This window comes from Mustela nivalis (genome assembly GCF_964662115.1).
Source record: "Mustela nivalis genome assembly, chromosome: 4".
In the NCBI taxonomy this organism is placed as follows: domain Eukaryota; kingdom Metazoa; phylum Chordata; class Mammalia; order Carnivora; family Mustelidae; genus Mustela; species Mustela nivalis.
In genome coordinates this window covers 32,310,190-32,331,392 of record NC_139023.1, presented here as the reverse complement: position 1 = coordinate 32,331,392, position 21,203 = coordinate 32,310,190, and the positions used below count along the sequence as shown (strand labels likewise).

General features: G+C 35.8%; 1 protein-coding gene across 5 annotated transcripts in view; it reads right to left on the bottom strand.

Moving 5' to 3' along the window:
* ATP8A1 (ATPase phospholipid transporting 8A1) overlaps positions 1–21,203 on the bottom strand; it is a 234,741-nt gene that overhangs the window by 128,536 nt on the left and 85,002 nt on the right. For 3 of the 5 annotated variants that reach the window (XM_082728770.1, XM_082728772.1, XM_082728771.1), the window contains 4 exons: positions 20,398–20,486; positions 6,114–6,186; positions 3,671–3,776; positions 2,090–2,172 (listed from right to left, as the gene is read on the bottom strand). In XM_082728770.1, coding sequence (XP_082584896.1) covers positions 2,090–2,172; positions 3,671–3,776; positions 6,114–6,186; positions 20,398–20,486 — 351 coding nt within the window. Of the gene's footprint in view, positions 1–2,089; positions 2,173–3,670; positions 3,777–6,113; positions 6,187–14,639; positions 14,685–20,397; positions 20,487–21,203 lie in introns of all 5 variants that reach the window. The other 2 variants (XM_082728768.1, XM_082728769.1) reach the window with 1 other exon arrangement.

Genomic DNA, 21,203 nt, shown 5'->3' with positions numbered 1-21,203 from the left:
CCTCAGCAATCAGACAACAAAAGGAAATTAAAGGCATCCAAATTGGCAAAGAAGAAGTCAAATTATCACTCTTCACAGATGATATGATACTATATGTGGAAAACCCAAAGACTCCACTCCAAAACTTGCTAGAACTTATACAGGAATTCAGTAAAGTGTCAGGATATAAAATCAATGCACAGAAGTCAGTTGCATTTCTCTACACCAACAGCAAGACAGAAGGAAAAGAAATTAAGGAGTCAATCCCATTTACAATTGCACCCAAAACCATAAGATACCTAGGAATAAACCTAACCAAAGAGGCACAGAATCTATACTCAGAAAACTATAAAGTACTCATGAAAGAAATTGAGGAAGACACAAAGAAATGGAAAAATGTTCCATGCTCCTGGATTGGAAGAATAAATATTGTGAAAATGTCTATGCTACCTAAAGCAGTCTACACATTTAATGCAATTCCTATCAAAGTACCATCCATCTTTTTCAAAGAAATGGAACAAATAATTCTAAAATTTATATGGAACCAGAAAAGACCTCAAATAGCCAAAGGGATATTGAAAAAGAAAGCCAACGTTGGTGGCATCACAATTCCGGACTTCAAGCTCTATTACAAAGCTGTCATCATCAAGACAGTATGGTACTGGCACAAAAACAGACACATAGATCAATGGAACAGAATAGAGAGCCCAGAAATAGACCCTCAACTCTACGGTCAACTAATCTTCGACAAAGCAGGAAAGAATGTCCAATGGAAAAAAGACAGCCTCTTCAATAAATGGTGCTGGGAAAATTGGACAGCCACATGCAGAAAAATGAAATTGGACCATTTCCTTACACCACACACAAAAATAGACTCAAAATGGATGAAGGACCTCAATGTGAGAAAGGAATCCATCAAAATCCTTGAGGAGAATACAGGCAGCAACCTCTTCGACCTCAGCCGCAGCAACATCTTTCTAGGAACAACGCCAAAGGCAAGGGAAGCAAGGGCAAAAATGAACTATTGGGATTTCATGAAGATCAAAAGCTTTTGCACAGCAAAGGAAACAGTTAACAAAATCAAAAGACAACTGACAGAATGGGAGAAGATATTTGCAAACGACATATCAGATAAAGGACTAGTGTCCAGAATCTATAAAGAACTTAGCAAACTCAACACCCAAAGAACAAATAATCCAATCAAGAAATGGGCAGAGGACATGAACAGACATTTCTGCAAAGAAGACATCCAGATGGCCAACAGACACATGAAAAAGTGCTCCATATCACTCGGCATCAGGGAAATACAAATCAAAACCACAATGAGATATCACCTCACACCAGTCAGAATGGCTAAAATCAACAAGTCAGGAAATGACAGATGCTGGCGAGGATGCGGAGAAAGGGAAACCCTACTACACTGTTGGTGGGAATGCAAGCTGGTGCAGCCACTCTGGAAAACAGCATGGAGGTTCCTCAAAATGTTGAAAATAGAACTGCCCTATGACCCAGCAATTGCACTATTGGGCATTTACCCTAAAGATACAAACGTAGTGATCCAAAGGGGCACGTGCAACCGAATGTTTATAGCAGCAATGTCCACAATAGTCAAACTATGGAAAGAACCTAGATGTCCATCAACAGATGAATGGATCAAGAAGATGTGGTATATATACACAATGGAATACTATGCAGCCATCAAAAGAAATGAAATCTTGCCATTTGCGACAACATGGATGGAACTAGAGCGTATCATGCTTAGTGAAATAAGTCAAGCAGAGAAAGACAACTATCATATGATCTCCCTGATATGAGGAAGTGGGGATGCAACATGGGGGCTTAAGTGGGTAGGAGAAGAATAAATGAAACAAGATGGGATTGGGAGGGAGACAAACCATAAGTGACTCTTAATCTCACAAAACAAACTGAGGGTTGCTGGGGGGAGGGGGTTTGGGAGAAGGGGGTGGGATTATGGACATTGGGGAGGGTATGTGCTTTGGTGAGTGCTGTGAAGTGTGTAAACCTGGTGATTCACAGACCTGTACCCCTGGGGATAAAAATATATGTTTATAAAAAATAAAAAATTTAAAAAAAAAAAGAAATAACTTACTGAGTCTATAATCACTGAGTCCGGTGTTCTTCCAGTGAAAACAAAATTCAGTTGCTTGGCTGCTCTGACCAATGCTCCTTCATCTGTTTTAGGAAAAAAGGTAAAAGCAAATACATGGTGAGGTAAGATAATTACCCCTCGTAAAACAGAACTACATCACTACATTTTTCTAATGAATGTTAAAAGAATTAAAATTCTGTTTATCCTGGCCCCTGTTGAAATCCATTTGTTTTGAAATCATATGAAGGTGCCAAAGAAACGAGAAGACTCATCTTAAGGATCTGAGACTCGTATGGAACCAGGAGTCATATTTGACTGTTAACAGACCCAAGAAGGGTAATCTAAATGTACCATTGATCCAGAATATTCTATAAAAATTTTTTTCTCAAAATAAATGCACAACATTGTCTTACGTTTTATGCTTTTCCTCCTAAACCACTGAATGTAGAGAAATGCGAATGGAGGATTCAATTTAAATGGATATAAATGCATGAAGTTGTACATTTGGAACTACTGTAACACTATGTGTCAACTCTACTCAAAAAAGAGAGAAATTGGATAAGATTTGTACAAGACTGGAAAAGATTGGACAAGATTGGAAAAGAGAGAAAGGGAAAAAAAAAGAAATGGATATAAATGAACTGATGTTTGTTTTATTATCTATTACTTTCATCACCGTATTATATCAAACTTTCTTGTTGCTGCGGGCAGGGATAAGAAACACTCACATAGGGTCCATCCTAACAATATGAGATATAACATTTCTTCTGCTTTTTAGGAATTTGGTGCATTCTGCAAGGTCACAGGTGCTGGTTTAGAATACAGTTAAAACACTAAAACAAAGGTTTTTAAAGTATGTTCCTTTCCTTCTTTCCTAAAACCTTGAAATCATCAAACTGCCCAAGTTTACACTGAAAATAAGTTTAAAATTAAGCCTCAGCATTAAATATTGATAACCATGGTAATACATATTTTATGGCATCCCTTTCAAATGGTGAACTTTCTTCATCCAAATTATGCAACAAGCTCCCTGATTATCATTTCCAGAAGAGGACAGCAAAATTGTTATTTTCAAAGAAGGGAGGAAACTACTATGTGTATAAAAAAGTACTTTTTGTGTGAATTTTATTATTCCAATTTACATACAATTTATGTCAAATGCTAAAAATTATGTGTGTAAGGTTATATATTTTATTTTTTTTTAAAGATTTTATTTATCTATTTGATAGACAGAGATCACAAGTAGGCAGAGAGGCAGGCAGAGAGAGAGAGAGGAAGGGAAGCAGGCTCTCAGCTGAGCAGAGAGCCTGATGCGGGGCTTGATCCCAGGACCCTGGGATTATGACCTGAGGCGAAGGCAGAGGCTTTACCCCACTGAGCCACCCAGGTCCCCAAGGTTATTTATATATATATATTTAATTCTGAAAATTAGGTTTTCTAATTAATAAATACATTTTTGTTATTTAAAAACATAACTTGGTTATTTTACTTTTTCCAAATTAAACTGATTTTTTTCTAGGCAACCTCAAAATTAGAACAATTTTCCACTGGAAAAATACATTATAACTTCTTTCTTTGTACCTGGAGATGCTGCTTGGTAAATAATCTTATCACCTTCTCGCTCTGGTACTGCTGTGTGACAAACCGCCATCATTGTAAGAAATTCACATATTATAGGTGCAGTTGGCTGTAAGAAAGAAACACACAATTCAACTCTTTTCATTTAAACATTTTGACATTAATGACAGCAAAATTACTTATGTCTATTAAGACTATAGCTGTTCAGCATTCAAGGTGTAAGGTTAGAGACAACAAAGAAGCTGATCTCTGTTAAGAGGAAAACATATTTTTAACTAAAATCATTCATTCTTACACTCTTTCATTCATTTTCCCAAACATTTACACAAAACAACTTGGTGTGTCAAATGAAAATAGCACAGTGAAAAAAGGTAGATATGGTCAAATCCTGTTCTCAGAAGACAGGAGAGAAATTCTAAAATGCTCATTTACCTGGATCTAATTCCTGATTAGATTTAAACTTTTGGCATCTGATCTTACTGGGGTCCACCATTTTGTGCTGAGGTGATGATGGCAGAGGATTCCTCTGTAATGCCTTGTCCTTCTCTCTCCACAAATGATGGCCTTAACCTGATACACGTTTTACTAAATAAAAAGAATTGCTTGAGCAATTGCTATGTATAACGGGATGGATTCTTACAGCCTGAGGAAGCCATAAAAGTGGATCGTTTCTGCAAGGAACTTAGAGTTTATAGGAGAAAAGTAGCCAGATCCTTTTTCTTTCTTTCTTTCTTGTGTGTGTGTGTGTATGCGTGTGTGTGTGTGTGTATGTGTGTGTGTGTAGGCTTCACCCTCTGCATGGAGTCCAGCTTGGGGCTCAAATTCATGACCCCAAGATCAAGATGTGAGCTGAGATCAAGAGTCAGATGCCCAACAGACTGAACCACCCAGGTGCCCCAGAAGCCAGATCTTTTAACTTAAACATCTTTTTGTTTGGTTCTGGATGAAGATAAATATCAAATAAAAAATATTCTTTCATGCCCTTGGACCAAAAAACAAAACAAAAAACCATATGAAGTGATTGGGAAGGTAAATCACAGCATTATTTGAAAAATCTATTTTCAGGTTAGTACAGTAGACAAAACAGACATGGTCCTTGCTGTGTGAAGCCTAGCTTGTGGGGAAGACAGACACAGATAATGAAAAAAGACTCCTATCTATTATAAAATCTATCTATCTATTATAAAATTCACTAGTTTTATGTGTGGAAGTACTACTAGACATATTGAGGGGTGCTTTCATGAGCTTGCTGATACATAAATATTTACTTATAGTGTGAAAGGACTATAAAGGAGAGAATGTGCAAATATCATGTAATGTGACCTGGGCCAGTCTGTGGTTATTCTCAAGATAATCTGAGATTTAAGCTGCGGTTTTAGCCTCATGAAGAACTGAGCATCAAGCAGGGATCACGTAAGACTGAAAAGATCCTATAGAAGGAAGGAATGAGGGTTTTTGAGAAAATAAAAGCCAGTGTGGCCTGAGGAGAAAGAAAAGAGCGGAGTGGATACAAGGAGACTGGCAGGAGGAGGCTGGCAGTGGACTCAGGGAGGGAGAGTGAGAATGAAGTAAAGAAGATATTTCAGATATATTCTAGAAGTTGTGATTGACAAGGGCTTGTGATTGACAACTCTATAGAGCTGGAGATGGATGGAAAAGGAGTTATCCAAAGCAGCTCTTAAGTTCCTGGAAAAAGAATTAAAATAGGTGATGGAGCAATCCAAACCAGAGAACACAGAGGGAAGAAGCGGTCTAGGTCTTGTGGATCCTGAACCTCATATTCTATGGAAGGTTTGCTTAAGAAGAAAGGATCCCAAAAGTACCTGTAAGACACCTTGCTAGAGCTCCACCCCACCGCACAGGTTAGTAAGCCACCTGTGCTCAAGGAGCGTGTTTTGAGGTAATGAGTTTGAGTGTAGGTTTTGATATATTGAGCTTGGGGTGATAATGAGAAAAGGTTCTGGGGTTAAGACTCCAGGAAGCCATACCATTTGATCTGATGGGATTTTTGTGAAGTGTCAGTAACTTCATAAGTACAATGGTCACACTGGGTAGAAATTTCCAGAATTCTTTTTGTATAGATTGGGGACTGGCCAAACAGATAGTTTGAGCTGGTGAATAGTGAGCTATTCTATGCAAACAGAATTCTATTAATTATAGAATTATAATTCTATATTTTAAAATATAGAATTATAATTCTATATTCTACAGAATATAGAATAGAAGATAGAATATTGATTAACAAGAATTTCAAAACTAAATTCCTAATAGCCATGAATTTGTGTGGGCCAAGTAAAAAGGATTTAAAAGTAGCAAATGTGTATAAGTATTAAAAATGATCATGAAACTAAAAAAAAAAAGAAAACACAAACATGGAAGATAATTCAGGGAAATACTCATTAGCTTTCACTCATCAACAAAAAGATAAAGGTTTTATGTTGCTTACGTGATTATTTTGGAGGTTTTCCAGCAATGATGTATCACTAAATGTTTTTTCGTCTCCAATCTGTGAGCTCTGCCTGAAGGGGAAAATGGAGCAAATCTGGTTCATTTATATAAGCCACTGATATATGCGTCACTTACTTTTTAAATAAATCATTATGCCTGTAAACCTTTAATATATTAAATATAATTTGGTCTGCATTTCTAGATAAGATACCATAGATTTCATAACTGCACCATACATTATTTTCAAGCATTCTAAAATGTGATAGACTTCCGCAGTGTAATAAAAAATAGTATTTTATAGCTCATTCTTCTGCAGTGGAATTACACTGTAATCACATGAATTTTATAAAGATTTTTTAAAAAGTAACAATACTGCTAAAATACCTAGAAGTGAATTTCTATTTCCATAATTTTTTTCAAGTTTTTAGAACTTGAGAATAAAGTTATAAAAAAAATTGACTCTTTTACTTTAGCCTATGAGAAATTTTTATTTGTAGATACTAATACTACATGATTATCATATGGAACATAAAAATATGAGCAATAAGCTTTATATACATCTTATCAACAACTGTCACTAAGAAATATCTGATATATTTATGTATATAGCACATTTGTCCTGCATATGTAAGAACAAATCATAAAAATGTAGGGGGGGTTTTGGTGTTGGGATTATCTTCAGATGAGCAAACACTTATGTGCTTCACATAAATAAATGGAGTCAGAATTGCCTCTGTATTTCTAGCTATTACAAATCTCACGGCCATGCAACTTAATCAAAATGTTAAGATTAAAAGGAAGAGCATAGAACACGTAAGTGGGAATGTCAAACCCAAAGGCTATACTTTGCAATGTTCAATGAAAATACATACATCTAAGCTTTTGTGCATAGAAGAAAATTCTAGAATTAATTCACCAAGGAAAGATAATGTGTCCAATACTAAGTAACTGTAGCCCAGAAAGCTTTTGATCATAATTTTTACAGTTACAGAGTATTATCAATGCCAGTGTGACAAATATCAAGAGTTTCGTATCTTTAAAGCCAGCTGTTTGAAAGGAAGAAGAAATCACTAAAGAAAAAAAGAATCTGATATAATTAAACATACACAGTATCAATGAAATATAACTAAAGGAGGAGGTTAGAAGATTTATAGTAAGATACATCTTTATTTACATGTAGCAGTTTGATCTATTAATTCTGAGAACTGGAATATAGTACATCTTCATTAGAATGTAGTAGTTTTGAATTCTCAAAACATCCCTAGGAAACAGAATAAAGACATTATTCCTTTTCTTCTAGTTTTAAAGATGGAGGGAAAAATCCAAGATCTTTTAAATGACTTATCAATGGGAATGCAAAAAAAATGGCATACATTTCTCCTCCAAATACTATCATTTCTTAAACATAGTTTATTGCTGGGGCTCCAGAAAGTCTCCCTATTATTAAAATGTATTCATTAATGGTTCTTAGTTATACATTCCCACTTATTTGTTAGATAAATTGAAATGTCAAAGAATAATCACAGTAACATCTTGCATGTGGAGGTCTATTTTCCTTCCAAAGAATTCCAGACTAAAAGCCTTCACAAATCTGAAGATCTGTTTTATTAATCTCACCAGAAACCCTTTTATCTCATAAATCAGTTACCATAATTGATATAACTTTCAAATGTATTTGTAACAAATAACACTAGATATGCAACTGAAATCTTTATATGGACACATTCCACCCTCCATATATCAATGAAGCTTATACCATGAATAACATTAAATAAGAACTCTTCAGTCAGAAAGTGACTTCTTCTCCAAGATCATAAGAACCATAAACAACTCATCTGCTAATCCACATAGCCTGGGTTGGATAACTCAGGCATGGAGCTCTCAACAACCCTCTCTGAAATCTTCTAAGATGTTCACTTTTAGTCATCATAAACAGATAAAATTAAGACATTCATGTCATTTCAAAATAAGAACCAACTGCGTTAAAAGGGAAAGTGGTAATTTAAACTTAGTGGACAAAACTATGAATTTGCAAACGGCTCACAAATACAAGTGCAAGCCAACATCAACATTTTGCTTGATTTTTTTCCATAGAAATTTTTAAGTGCACTTATGAACACGAAAGAGACAAAAGAGATGATGGTGTTTTGCAAGAAGGAATGGGATAGGGAGGGTAACATTAAGGTGAGGAGAATGAGGAACAAGTAGTCTGTACAGTATAGATGGTAGTTTCTTGTAGGCTAATTTAAAAACTATGATACAGGGTAAATAATTATTTCCTGACCATACCAAAAAAAAAAAAAAAAAAAGAAGAAGAAGAATCCCCATGGCATTAAAAATTAATAGGAAATTTAGAACGCATATGGCTTAACCAGTATCACCTATTTTCATATATGACAGTATGGCCCTTGAAATATTTTTAAACTCAAAATTTATGTCAACAAAAGAATCATTAGAAAAAAAAGAAAAAAACAGTTGGATCCATCCTTTTCACCTTGAACCAAATAAACTCCAGATGGATGAACAATTTAATAAAAATATTACAGATATGGGAAATTTTAAAAAATAATTTAGGATTATGTGTGATAATTTATGTATCACACATAATCCATATAATCCAGAAAGCAAAACAAATAAGTAAATCTGACTACATATGGCTAAAACATTTCTGCATAGCAAAAACTACTGCAAGCAAAACCAAAAGCCAAACAAAAAACTGGGGAAAACTGTATCCAACTCATACAATGAAGGTTAGTTTCCCCGAAATAGAAAGAACTCATAGAAACCAATATGAAAAAGATCAACAATGTAGCGAAACAGCAAGCAGATGAAATACGAGTGCCTTTAAATACAAACTTCAGGGGCGCCTGGCTGGCTCAGTGGGTTAAAGCCTTTGGCTCAGGTCATGATCCCAGGGTCCTGGGATTGAGCCCCGCATCAGGCTTTCTGCTCGGCAGGGAGCCTGCTTCCCCCTTTCTCTCTGCCTGCCTCTCCGCCTACTTATGATCTCTCTGTCAAATAAATTAATTAATTAAATAAAAAAAATACAAACTTCAGTTTACCCTACAATGAGAGAAATGAATGCATCAATTTAGCAGGAATAAATTTGACAATTCTGTGCTGTTGTGATTACGGAAAAAGATAAATCATACCATTGCTGAGTATGAAAATTGGCATAACTTCTAATAAGAACAACTGAGCAATGTCCACCAAAATTTAAAATGCAAGTGTATCCCTTTGATCCAGTAATTCTAGTTCTGGGAATTTATACAAGCTATCTACCTGGTGCAAAATGTTGTATGTGTAAATTCATTCTTTGCAGTACATCTTTAAAAAGATTTATTTATTTGAGAGAGAGTGAGAGCATGTACCAGGCAAGAAGAAGGAGGGGCAGGGGGAGAGAATCTTGAAGCAGACTCCCTGCTGAGCACAGAGCCCAATACAGGACTTGATCTCAGGACCCATGAGATCATGATCTCAGCCAAAACCAAGAGATAGATGCTCAACTGACTGAGACATCCAGGTGTCCCTGCAGTACATTTTTTTTTTCTTTTAATAGCAAAAGATTAGAAATAACTCAAGTATGATGCTTTAAAAAACTGTGATACATCAACATAGCAAATGCTATACAAAAAATAGGAAACTCTTCAGCTGATCTTGGACTGATCTCAAAGATGCCCTGTCAAAAGGAAACGTGGCACAAAGCAGGGCACATAGTATGCTTCCCTTTCTGTATATATGAGAGAGAAAACAAATACATGCATGTATATGTGTAGAACAGATCTGGAAGGATACATCTGAAATTGTTTGTATTGCCTGTCTCCAGGAAGGGAGAGGAGGGCTCCAAGGCAGGGAAGGGAGGAAAAACCTTCCCCTCTTTATACTCTTTGAATTTGCAACACGTTAATGCATTATGAACTTAAAAATCAAATTTAAATTGAAAATTAAAGACAAGAACAAAATCCATGTCAGCCACCTGTAATAGATGCACAGCCTACACATAAAATAGATGTACATTCTGCACACACACATACTACACACAGGCTCATTCTGGAAGATAAACCTAGTAGGGAGGTAAAACACCATTTTCTGAAAGGATCTGCATCTCATGCTTTTAAATAATGCTATTGGCTGCAAATCAAAATCCCATAAAAGGGAGATTTAATTTTTAGAAATGCCTTTGTTATTCAGAGTCATGTCCCATCAAGTCCAAGAATATAAACAAGTGATTGAATTCAATAATATTTTTGTTAGACATCAGTTTTAACCAAAGTCATAAGACCTGCTTTTCTGTGTGGCTCAAAGTATTTCTGAAGGCAATTACAAAAGAGGAGTTCCAAAAACATTCTGTGAAACAGCTGCATCATTGAAACAAAGAAATTACCTGTCAACGTGACTACTTTGAAGACAAACGTTAATTTGGATGTGTTAGATCTCATTATTATACAGTCACACCTGGAAGGATGTTTTCATGAGTCTAGCTGTTGCAGCAGAAAAAATAAATACCACTCATTCCATACATAATTATAGACCAAGATGAAATGAGAAAATAAGACTAGAAAATAGTACTATCCACTGATACTATGATAATCCTAAAAACCATACTCAGTGACTAAGCATGGAACACATTAAGAGAATCCTTTTGGAAAATCATCCTCACTAGCATTAACTTCCAAAAATCCATCAGAACAGTATGGAATCTATATTAAATAGTTAAGAAAAATAAATATGGTATCTGGGATTGGTTTCATAATAATGGTGAGGAAAAGTTATAGATGACATTGGTTTTGAGCGTGTACTATGGAAGAGAGTGAAAGGGCAATCTGTCTACTTTTGTTTAGGTTTGAAATTTTCCACAGTAACTATGAGGAAAAGAAAAAGTGGCTATGGAAATATTTAGTTGAAAACAATCACATCTTAAGAATAAACAGATCTTTTCTCCAATGGTAGATTTTTCAAAGAAAAGAATCTCTAAGGTTTTATGTTAGGTTACCATAGTTGGCAATAACAAGAAAACCATACCAATTTTGGAGTAAGTAGCTACTGGTTGGGAAATGATCTTATTTCTGTGAACTATTTTATACTAATATATTTAAGTGAATAAAGCTACAGCCATGGCCCAACTATCTTTAATGTTAAGAGGGTATGTTTGAAAATACTCTCAAGAGAATATCACAGGTTTGCCTTCAAATTATAAAAAATGTACAATAATCTGCACACATGTAAGTTTTAAATATTATGTGTTTTTTAAACTTAACATTTTTGTGGTGAATATGGTTCAGCAGGGCAGTAAAATGTATATAGGCTATAGGTTTTATATATGGAATTCAATGAACTTTGCATTGAAATGTGAAGCTGTTCACAGACAGGCATGAACTTTGATTATGGATTTATATAGTCATCTCTACTCTCTAGTTTATCCCTAAGATGAGCAGAATGATGATGTAGTCAGATGCCAAGAGCATAGGATTCATTTGGGATCTCACTTTTTTTTTTCCTTTTTCTCTTTTCAGCATTACACTTTTGATCTTGGTTTCCTTGGGAACATGAAATCAACTGGATGTGGGTTGGGGGAGATGTCAGATGTATTAATGTGCCAAATTCTGTTCCCTGTGCTAACTTTTTTCAAGTCAGTTAAATTGTACCTGCTCTTGCTACCTTAATAAGAAAAGATAAAAAAAAAAAAAAAGACTGAAATGGTAAGGATATTTTGTACTCTAAAAGCATATATACTTTACAGTTCTTTAAGGTCTGTAGGACACAAAGTGACCAGCACCTACTTTATGACTGGGCTATGTGAGGTTTTATTTCTGGCTTCATGTTTCCTGTTTGTGTACTTTAGGATAAGTTATTTACTTATCTTCTTTGCCTAAATTTCACCAATTTGAATATGGTCATGTCAATCGCAGCTCTTCAAATATATCATGACGATTGAGTGAGACAGCGCAGCTAACACTCTCTGTGAGTATACTATGCCTAGACTCTATTCTATGCACTTTAAAAATGGAACTCATTGGGGGGCACCTGGGTGGCCCAGTTGGTTAAGCATCAGACTCTTAGTTTCAGCTCAGGTTGTGATCTCAGGGTTGTCAGGATCACCCCAAGTTGGGCTCTGTGCTCAGCCTGGAGCCTGCTTGAGATTATTCCTCTCCTTCTGCCCGTGCTACCCCCCGCCCATGCTCACATGCACACACAATCTCTCAAATAAATAAATCTTTAAAAAAAAAAGTAAAAATAAAAACAGAACTTAGTCAATCTTCACAACCTCCCTATGATATCCACATTGTACTAGAGGAAGACTGGCAGGCAGAGAGATTAGGTAATTTTTCAAGGGCACCAATAGGATCTGGATGTGAACTTGGGTGGTCAGAATCCAAAGTCTGCATCTTTGACCACTGCAGTGGGCCAGGACAGAACAGAAGCTCAAGTGGCATCTGTTGTTTTATCCTTGCAGGCCTGTAGGTAACTGTTTGATAGATGAGGAATCTCAGAAGCTCAGCTTTATTTAAAATAAAGCTCACTTTATTATAAAGGTGGTAAATGCCTTCCCTATTGTTTATTTTTTAAAATACTAGTATTTAGGGGCACCTGGGTGGCTCAGATGACTAAGCGTCTGCCTTCGGTCCAGGTCATGATGTCAGGGGTCTTGGGATCAAGTCCCGTGCTCAGCAAGAAGCTTGTTTCTCCCTCTGCCTGCTTCTCCCTCTGCTTGTGCTCTCACTCTCTGATAAATAAATAAAAATCTTTTTTTCCCCCAAGATTTTATTTATTTATTTGACAGAGAGATCACAAGTAGGCAGAGAGGCAGGCGGGGGGTGGGGTGGGGACGTGGGAAGCAGACTCCCTGCTGAGCAGAGAGCCTGATGCGGGGCTCCATCCCAGGACCCTGAGATCATGACCTGAGCTGAAGGCAGAAGCTTAACCCACTGAGCCACCCAGGGGCTCCGAATAAAAATCTTTTAAAAAAATACTAATATTTAAGCAGAATCATATAATTTATGAAAAATCTGGCATTTCTTATTTGGAGTTATCTAGTTTAGAATATCAAACATCAAATTTTCCAGCAGAGTGTTTTACAAAGAGATCTTAGCTAGATAATATGGTATCCTCTCCAAAAGTGATAGAAATCACAAAACAACTCCTATTGAAAGTAGGATATTTTAAACGATCTGAGTAAATAAGCAACAATTTTTTACATTTCCATTCAACCTTTGTAAAAATAGGCTACAGTCAATTTCCTTAAGAATAAGAGTTCTTAGAAAAATTTATATTAATTCTATACTAGTGAATACTATTTATAATCAATAGAATTATATTAATGTTACAGGAAAACAACAAATAAATAGATATAGTCACAAAAGTTTACTACATTCTTGAAGGATTAACTAAAAGGGAATAGCTACTGCATTAAACTTGAATTACCCACCAGCAGTAAGAAGATTTAGAATATTTTTAAAAACACTAAAAATTATTCAGTTGTGTGTAGGTGTCTGAAACTGGATGACACTCCAAGCAATGAGTTTAAATGTGATGACTCATCAGGTACCACATGAATCAAACAGCTGCCTCTGTCATTATTATGGGTATGAGTTTAGCTGCAAATTGTTATCAAAGCTCCACTGTATTGAAATCAAAGTCAAGTTGAAAAATAGTAAATGATGTTATTGGACTCCCATGCATACTGGAAATGTGGTCAAATCATGAACACATGTGCAACCTGAAAATAAAAATATAAGCCCTTCTAAAACCACAATGGATTCTACAGTTACCAGCATTAAAAGAATCTGTTCTCTGAAGTTTTGCTGGTCACCAAATCATGATGAGTTCGAGAAATACCAAAATAAACTTATACTGTTCTAAATGAAAATGCTAAATCCACGGAGAATGGATTTTAAGGGAAAACAAACAAAACCCCTCAAAAGCATGGACATTAAAACTATAAAGTGACATCTCTAATATTCTAAAATTATTTATATTTCAGTTAACTTTGGTCCTTGGTAGCATAGTCTTACAACATTAGTTCTAGGCATTTATTTTTGAAAATGTTCATGTTCTAGACCCCAAATAGATTTGCCAAACTAATGAAAAGGGACATTAAGGAAATTTCTGCGTCTTGGGTAGGATTCAGTAGCGTCTTTTTGTGGCTCGGTAGAAAATATAAATTGCAGCAGAAGGTGGCAGTGTTGAGCTAGAAAAGATAAAACTTCTGGAGCTCTAGTAAATCTTAGCTAGTTCACAGCCCAGGGACCCCAAGTTGATCATTACAGACTTTATTATGGATACATAATGTAAACTCTCGCAAGCCTAACTGTTAAACTAAATGTCTGTAAAATGACTAAAGGTTATGCAATAGGAAATCAAGGACAGTCACGGAATTTCAAGAAATAGGTTCTTTATAGCACGCTGACTTCACCTGATCTATAATGCCTTTTCCCCCCCAAAACTAGTGAAATGTGTTTATCAAAACAATAAAATGCAAACTCTTTAAAGGAATCCATGAGACAGAAAGGCCCATGCAGCTTACCATTCATCAGGAGAACAGCCATAATCCTCAGGTTCAGGGACATGGCTTCAGAAAGCAAGAGGAAGGGCAGAAAGAGAGGGAAAAAATCATCACAGAAAGGCTGGAAACATAAAAGCATGAGTAAAGGAAGTACTGAAAGATGGATCTTGAAAAAGTTAAGAAAATGAACTTTTAGTTTATTCTGAAAGAATGGCAGTTAGTATAGTAAGTAGAACACAACTTATGGTAGCTAAGAAGATGTACAAAATATTCTTGAACAGGACAGCCAACTCGCCTCTTGGCTGTGGAATTTATTTATTTGATTCCTAGAATTCAATATTCACTAAGAAATATTTTAACCTAGAGGTTTAAATACATGCTAAAACCAATAGAAAATTAAGTACATATTCTATCATCAGAATAAAGTGTTTTAAGGAAGCGAACATACTAATACTTACAATTATATTAATAAAATTTGCCAAGTACATTTCAGAAACAAATTTGACTATCATAAAATAATGGGTCTTTAAACAGGTATATTAAAGTAAAAGTTAATTGCATTTCTATAATTAAATGGAGCCATATTTTAAAAGATGAACCGATCCTCAAAATTTTTCACCTAAACCATAATTCACTCATTAAGCCATTTGTTATTTCAAACAGAAAATACATTCATTAATCATTTTAATTTCCTCCTTTGGTTCATTTAAGCACCAGGAAAAGTCTGACTGATGTACAGCTTTTGTTTCCAACAGTCACTTGTGTATTCAGTCAAAGGATATATAACAGTGCAGATTTTCTTTTATGTATTTATTACATTTTTCTTTTTACTGTTCACATCTTTTCCAGCTTTGTGGAGATATAATTGATATATAAACCTGCACAAGATTCAGGGATACAACATGATGATTTGATACACTTACATACTTTGATGTGATTACCTTCACTGTGGGAACTAACCCCTGCATCTGTTACATAATTACCATTGTGTGTGTGTGTGCACGCGTGGGGTGGGAAAATTCAAGATCTATTCTCTTAGCAGCCAGAACTCATTTTCTTATCCTTCATTTCTCTCACTATATATGACCATTCAATATTTTCTCTTTAAATTTATTAGCTATCAACTGAGTTAAAAGAAAAAAAATGTGGAGTTCAATAATGTAAATGTAGAGTGATTCATTGTTTTTGATAGATACAAATTTCACTGAAAACCCATGGAGTCTTCTCACTCCCTCTGTCTCCATCCCATTCCCTCTAACCTTCCACCAAACCCGCTGGGCACGAGCCTCACCATTAGAAGGCACCTCTTTCACCTGCAAAGCAGGAAACTGCTTCCAGTGCGGTATCCACGGTCATTAGTTACAATGAAGGCAGTCCCTTCTACTCACTATTCTCTCTTGCACCAAATGACTTTTGTGGATGCTTGAGAGGAAGGGCTGACCGAACCTCTTGTGGGCTGGAGTCCCAGAAAAAATGATGACCCGCTGCAAAGCTCTGTGGAAACTGGCTGCAGCCCAGCGCTGAAGGCAATCACTTCTGATCAACCTCAAGGCTTGGACTCTAGCCACCCCCAGACTGTGCCAGCGGAGGCCAGTGCTACCCAAGCAAAAACACTGTGCTAAGGTTCTGTTGTATTGCACCGATGCTGGACGGCAGTCCCTGGTCTCACATCAGGAAAGGGGCCAGTACATGTTTAGTAATATAGCTTAAAAGATGCAAAGCTCGAGACTCAGGGTCCCTTCTCCTGGGTTGGGTCTAGCCCTGGCAGATGCTACTCAGAATGTGACGAGCAGTAGGAGACCCACACGCCTGCTACTGCCTCTGTGTGCGTGAGCTTCCCCAGGACTGCTGCTGGGGCAGCTCTGGTGTATATGTACTATCTGGTCATTTGCCTTTGTGTGCATGTCAATACTGCTGTATCTGCCTGGTAAGGTCTTCCCTTAATCAAACCCATTCTTACATCTCGGCTCAAGGATCACTTTCTCATGGGCCAGTCCCTGACCTGCCTGATTGGATCAAATCCTCATCATAGACTCACGTGGACCTCTGCACTGTGTTTTATCTTTGATTACTTAATTAACACCCATTAATCCCCAACTGGACTACAAATTTTCGGGGGGCAGAAACGATGTGAACTTTTGCTGATCATTAAAACCCCATCATTTAACAAAGTGCCACATACACAGAAGGAGATAAAAATATTTGTTGAAGCATATCAACGAACAAATGAATGGCATTTACTCAATTCTTACCCTGGTGGGCAGTCAGATAAATTTGTTGGTTATAATCTAGACCTCGGGGCTAAGTTTTATGGTAATTGTGAGGTTTCTTGTGATGAATCTCTTCTCAGTTTGAAGTACTGATCCTTTCAGCAAACATATTATTAAACAAAATATGGTCATGTTAAACTATTCATAGATAATATTCATATGTACATAGAGATTGCTACATAGAGATTTTTACGGAGGAAAATGTCAATGAAATGTTTTTAACACTGATTAAATGACTAATGCAAAAAAATCACTCTTTAGTTGGCTTATTAGAATTTTTTTTTTTATAACTTCAGAGCTTGTACTCTGTAAAGCTCTGCCCAGCTCATCAGCTCATTCTAATAGTAAGATCCAAATTACCAATAAAGATGATACCTAGGATTATAGCCTATTACATTCACTGTACTGAAAGTCCTAGCCATGGAACATATAAGCCTTTTTACCCATTCCTGGTATTCTAGTTACTTTGGTAAAGTTGACTCATTTCTTACAGAAAAGAAGTTACTGAAATGATACTTGAACAAATGTTTAGCAGTAGAATTTCTAGTTTGTAGTGAGTTAAATTTACAGATGACATCAATTTACATTTAATCGAAGAAAGATCTAATGAAACAATCTAGTAAGTTTAAACACAGTAGCATCTCTGACAAGTCTGACAAAACCATCATCACTGCTACATATGTACAAATCTTTATTTTGATGCCCATGATGAATCCAATTTGGGTACTAGTTATGTGAAAATGAAAGAAAAATTACCAAGATTAAATTTTGAAGCATTGTGTTAAGTGTTAAATATTATCGTCTTACAAACTTAAGGAATAATAGGCAAAAATGAAGATACTTCAAGTCCTCTCTTCAGAGCCATAAAAGTCAACTGAACTCACCTCTCAGACCCATAAAAGTCTACCTAGGGTAAAACTAGACTTTATCTTCTTAAGAAATGCTTCACAAGGATCTGTTCTGAAATTGGAACCCCAAAAACATTTGTTAATTTATGAAAATGTGGGATGTTCTCCTTTATCCTGATTTGTCCTGGGGAGATATAACACCATGCTTTCTTCCGCTAGAGTTAAAGGTACATGTACTTAATAGTTCCCCATATTAAACAGATGTTAACACTGCAACAGAGCAAAAGAGCTTGCAAAACCATGTTATTTCCCCTCTGCATTCCAATAAGCCAAGAGGGGCCAGAGGAAATTGCCACAGAAAGATGGCTGACAGTAACTACTTTTCTTGCTGAGTTTGGTGGAATTAAGGAATAGTGGTGTGTCTCTTACTGTAAACACCTAAGCATCTGAAGTCTCCTGTATCAACAACTTCCTGTATCAACCACTCTCTATGATACAATGTTGACATTCCAAATGCCCATCAGGATGCTTGGGTGAGGGGATGTTGATAAAAAAATCAGGGTTAAAGATCCTAAAAACACATACACAACACTACGTGATTATTGGAAGCAGTTTAACAACTCGCTTCACTCAGCAAGTCTTCTGGTATTCTCAAAAACATGAAAGAAACACCCAAGAAAGAAATGTATTTCTCTTTATGTAAGTTAAAATTGGCAAGTAAAAGAATACCTTTTAAAAAAATTCTAGTAAAACATATTTTTACGTTTTTTATATCTAGAATTTTATACCTGGAAAACAACTTTAGAGATTATCTTCTCTCACTATCTTCAGTTTAAGGAATTTGGAATATTTGAAAGGAATTATTGATAGTTCTATGGTAGATTAGTGACAAAGCTAGGACTCGAGGTTATGTTTTATGATTGCTCCCCAGTATTAAGAGATATTATTTGCCCAAGAGAAAAATTGTTTTTCTGGAAACTTAATCTAAATGATAATGGTTCTTAACTCTTAATATTTCTTTAATATTTACCAGTCTCAAAGCAACCCTATCACTTAAGGGTTGTCAATGATAATACCACCAACAGATCCAGAAAGAACACAGCTCTTTAGAACTAGTGTCTGGACATATTTAAGGCTTGTTGCAAGAATAAGAAAAAACTTGACCAAATGCAGGAGACAGGCTAGATCTCATTCTAGCTTTCTGTTCTGGTAAGTTCACAATCAATATTTACTCATTTGAAGAACTTGCTTGTTCAATTGGAAACTGGCAAAGTAAAAATAAATTCACTTATGAATGTAGAATTTTTATAAAACAGTCTTCACAAGTCTGTCAGCAAGAATAATATAACACACTCCAGAATTACAGTCTGTCTTTCCTTCTTTTGCCTGGCGTACCTGTGGGTCAAATATGCATGACGTCGACAAGTGTGTCTGTCTATCCCCCTCTAGGGCAGCTAACCAAATTACAAGGCTGGTAGCAAGTGGTGGGGAGGAGTAAGGACAGCCTTTTCTAGGGGAGTTGGTAGAACTTCAGATAAAGAGGAAAGAAGCAAAATGGTATCCAGCCCTGGAAACAGTAAGTATGCTTCTTAAATTAACATCCCGTCTTCGCAGAGTGTGAAAAAGCCGTTCAATCAAATGTCTTTTCAGCTTCATTTACACATAGTTTGAAGTCAATTTTAGTCACACTCTCTGCTAACCCAAAGAATAGGGTATCTGCCTCCATCTACTTCTCTCTGTAGACCCTTGTATAGGAGTAACCATTGCTTTTAGAATTTTTTACCAAATGGTTATTTATTTGTAATTTTAACTAAGGCGTTTTCAAAATTCAATACATTATTTTTATACTAGCTTACTGTTTGGAGACAGAGTATGAGTGGGAAAGAGTGAGTACAAACCAGAAAACCCAAACGAAAGTGCTCTTGCTTAAATGGTTAAGGGATCAGTATTTCCCAGTCTCACTTATAGATAAGGATAGTTGGAAAATTTGTTAATAGGTCATTGTCAAGGTCACTCCAACCAAGGAAAGTTTCATCTTTTGATCATATCCTTTTTGGAAATGTACAGATTAATTTAGTCACTTTATCCTAAAAAGTATTTCAGAAAGAAGGCTTTTGAAGGATTTAGGTAAACATAACTCAAAGAAAGAAATAAGTGGATTCTTAACAAGCGTATTGTAAAGGACATTTCGAGCCTGATAAAAGTTTCAGAGCTTCATGTCCCCACCTCCTTCCCACCATCAGAAATTTAGAGGCAATAAAAGAAAAAGCAAATCAAAGGCGTAACTATCAGAGAAACAATATTTTAACATCATTGAAAACTGCCCAAGGACACTCTGTACATTATTTCGACATTGTACTCTAACTTCATGGCAATGTAGCAGGAACGGTGTTTTTACTTCATGACCAGAGCCAGATAGAGACCTTTAGCAAACTCCAAACACGGAAATACTACTGGGTAGAACCTCCACCTCATAGGTAATTCCAAACGAAAAACAATTTCAAACTATAACACAAAACATACATGTATGCTAAAGTTAAAACAGGGGCTTTTTATGTCAAAAAAAAATTTCCACTAGTAAGAACTCTCAAAACATGCCAAACTATTAGCACTAATTAAATGTGTGTTTCACATTCTAATTAAAGGGGGGGAACAACTCACCCATAAGCAACTCCAGCTATGGTGCACTTCTTAAACTGCATTACATTACAGGTCAGAGTCCCAGTTTTGTCAGAGAATATGTATTTTACCTAAAAAAAAAAAAGTTTAAAATTTCTCATTAAAATTTCAGAAGTCTTTTTATGTCAGTCTCTCACAGAGGGGGAAAAATGCCCCTTAAATAATTCTTTTTATCCATCTTGTTATATTATATGGGCACAAGGAATGCTATTAAGTGATGATTTTCTTTGCATTCATAAAGAAATATGTTCGACTTTTTTTTTTTTTTTTTAGTATTTTAGCAATGAATCATTTCATGTATGAACCGTAAAGACTATCAAGATGCTGGAAAAACTGCAGCCAAACAGAAATCTGAACACGGTCTGAATTTCCACTAGAAATTGCCACTACTGTGACTTAAGATTTATGAAGCACTAAAACATCTACCAGGATTTCTCACCAAAACAATTACAGAATTAGTAAAGGCTTGTGCAATTAACTTCATATAACATCCAGATTGATACGAAAAAGGTAATTCTGGCAGAAATGCTATTTGAAAAGAAATAGCAAATGACAAGAATACAGAATAAAAATTCTTCCTGAGCTAGTATGTAAATATGGATTACAAAGATATACATATATGTGAATGCAATATGAAGTATAAATCTAAAATTCCTGTTTGATCACTTTCATACTTTGACTTACATAGCATCAGTGATCAAGTTAACTTTTTCTTCCTTTCTGGTCAAAAGCTATGAGCAATTTTAATACTGAGAGTTTATCACTCAAAAATAACCAATACTTTACTA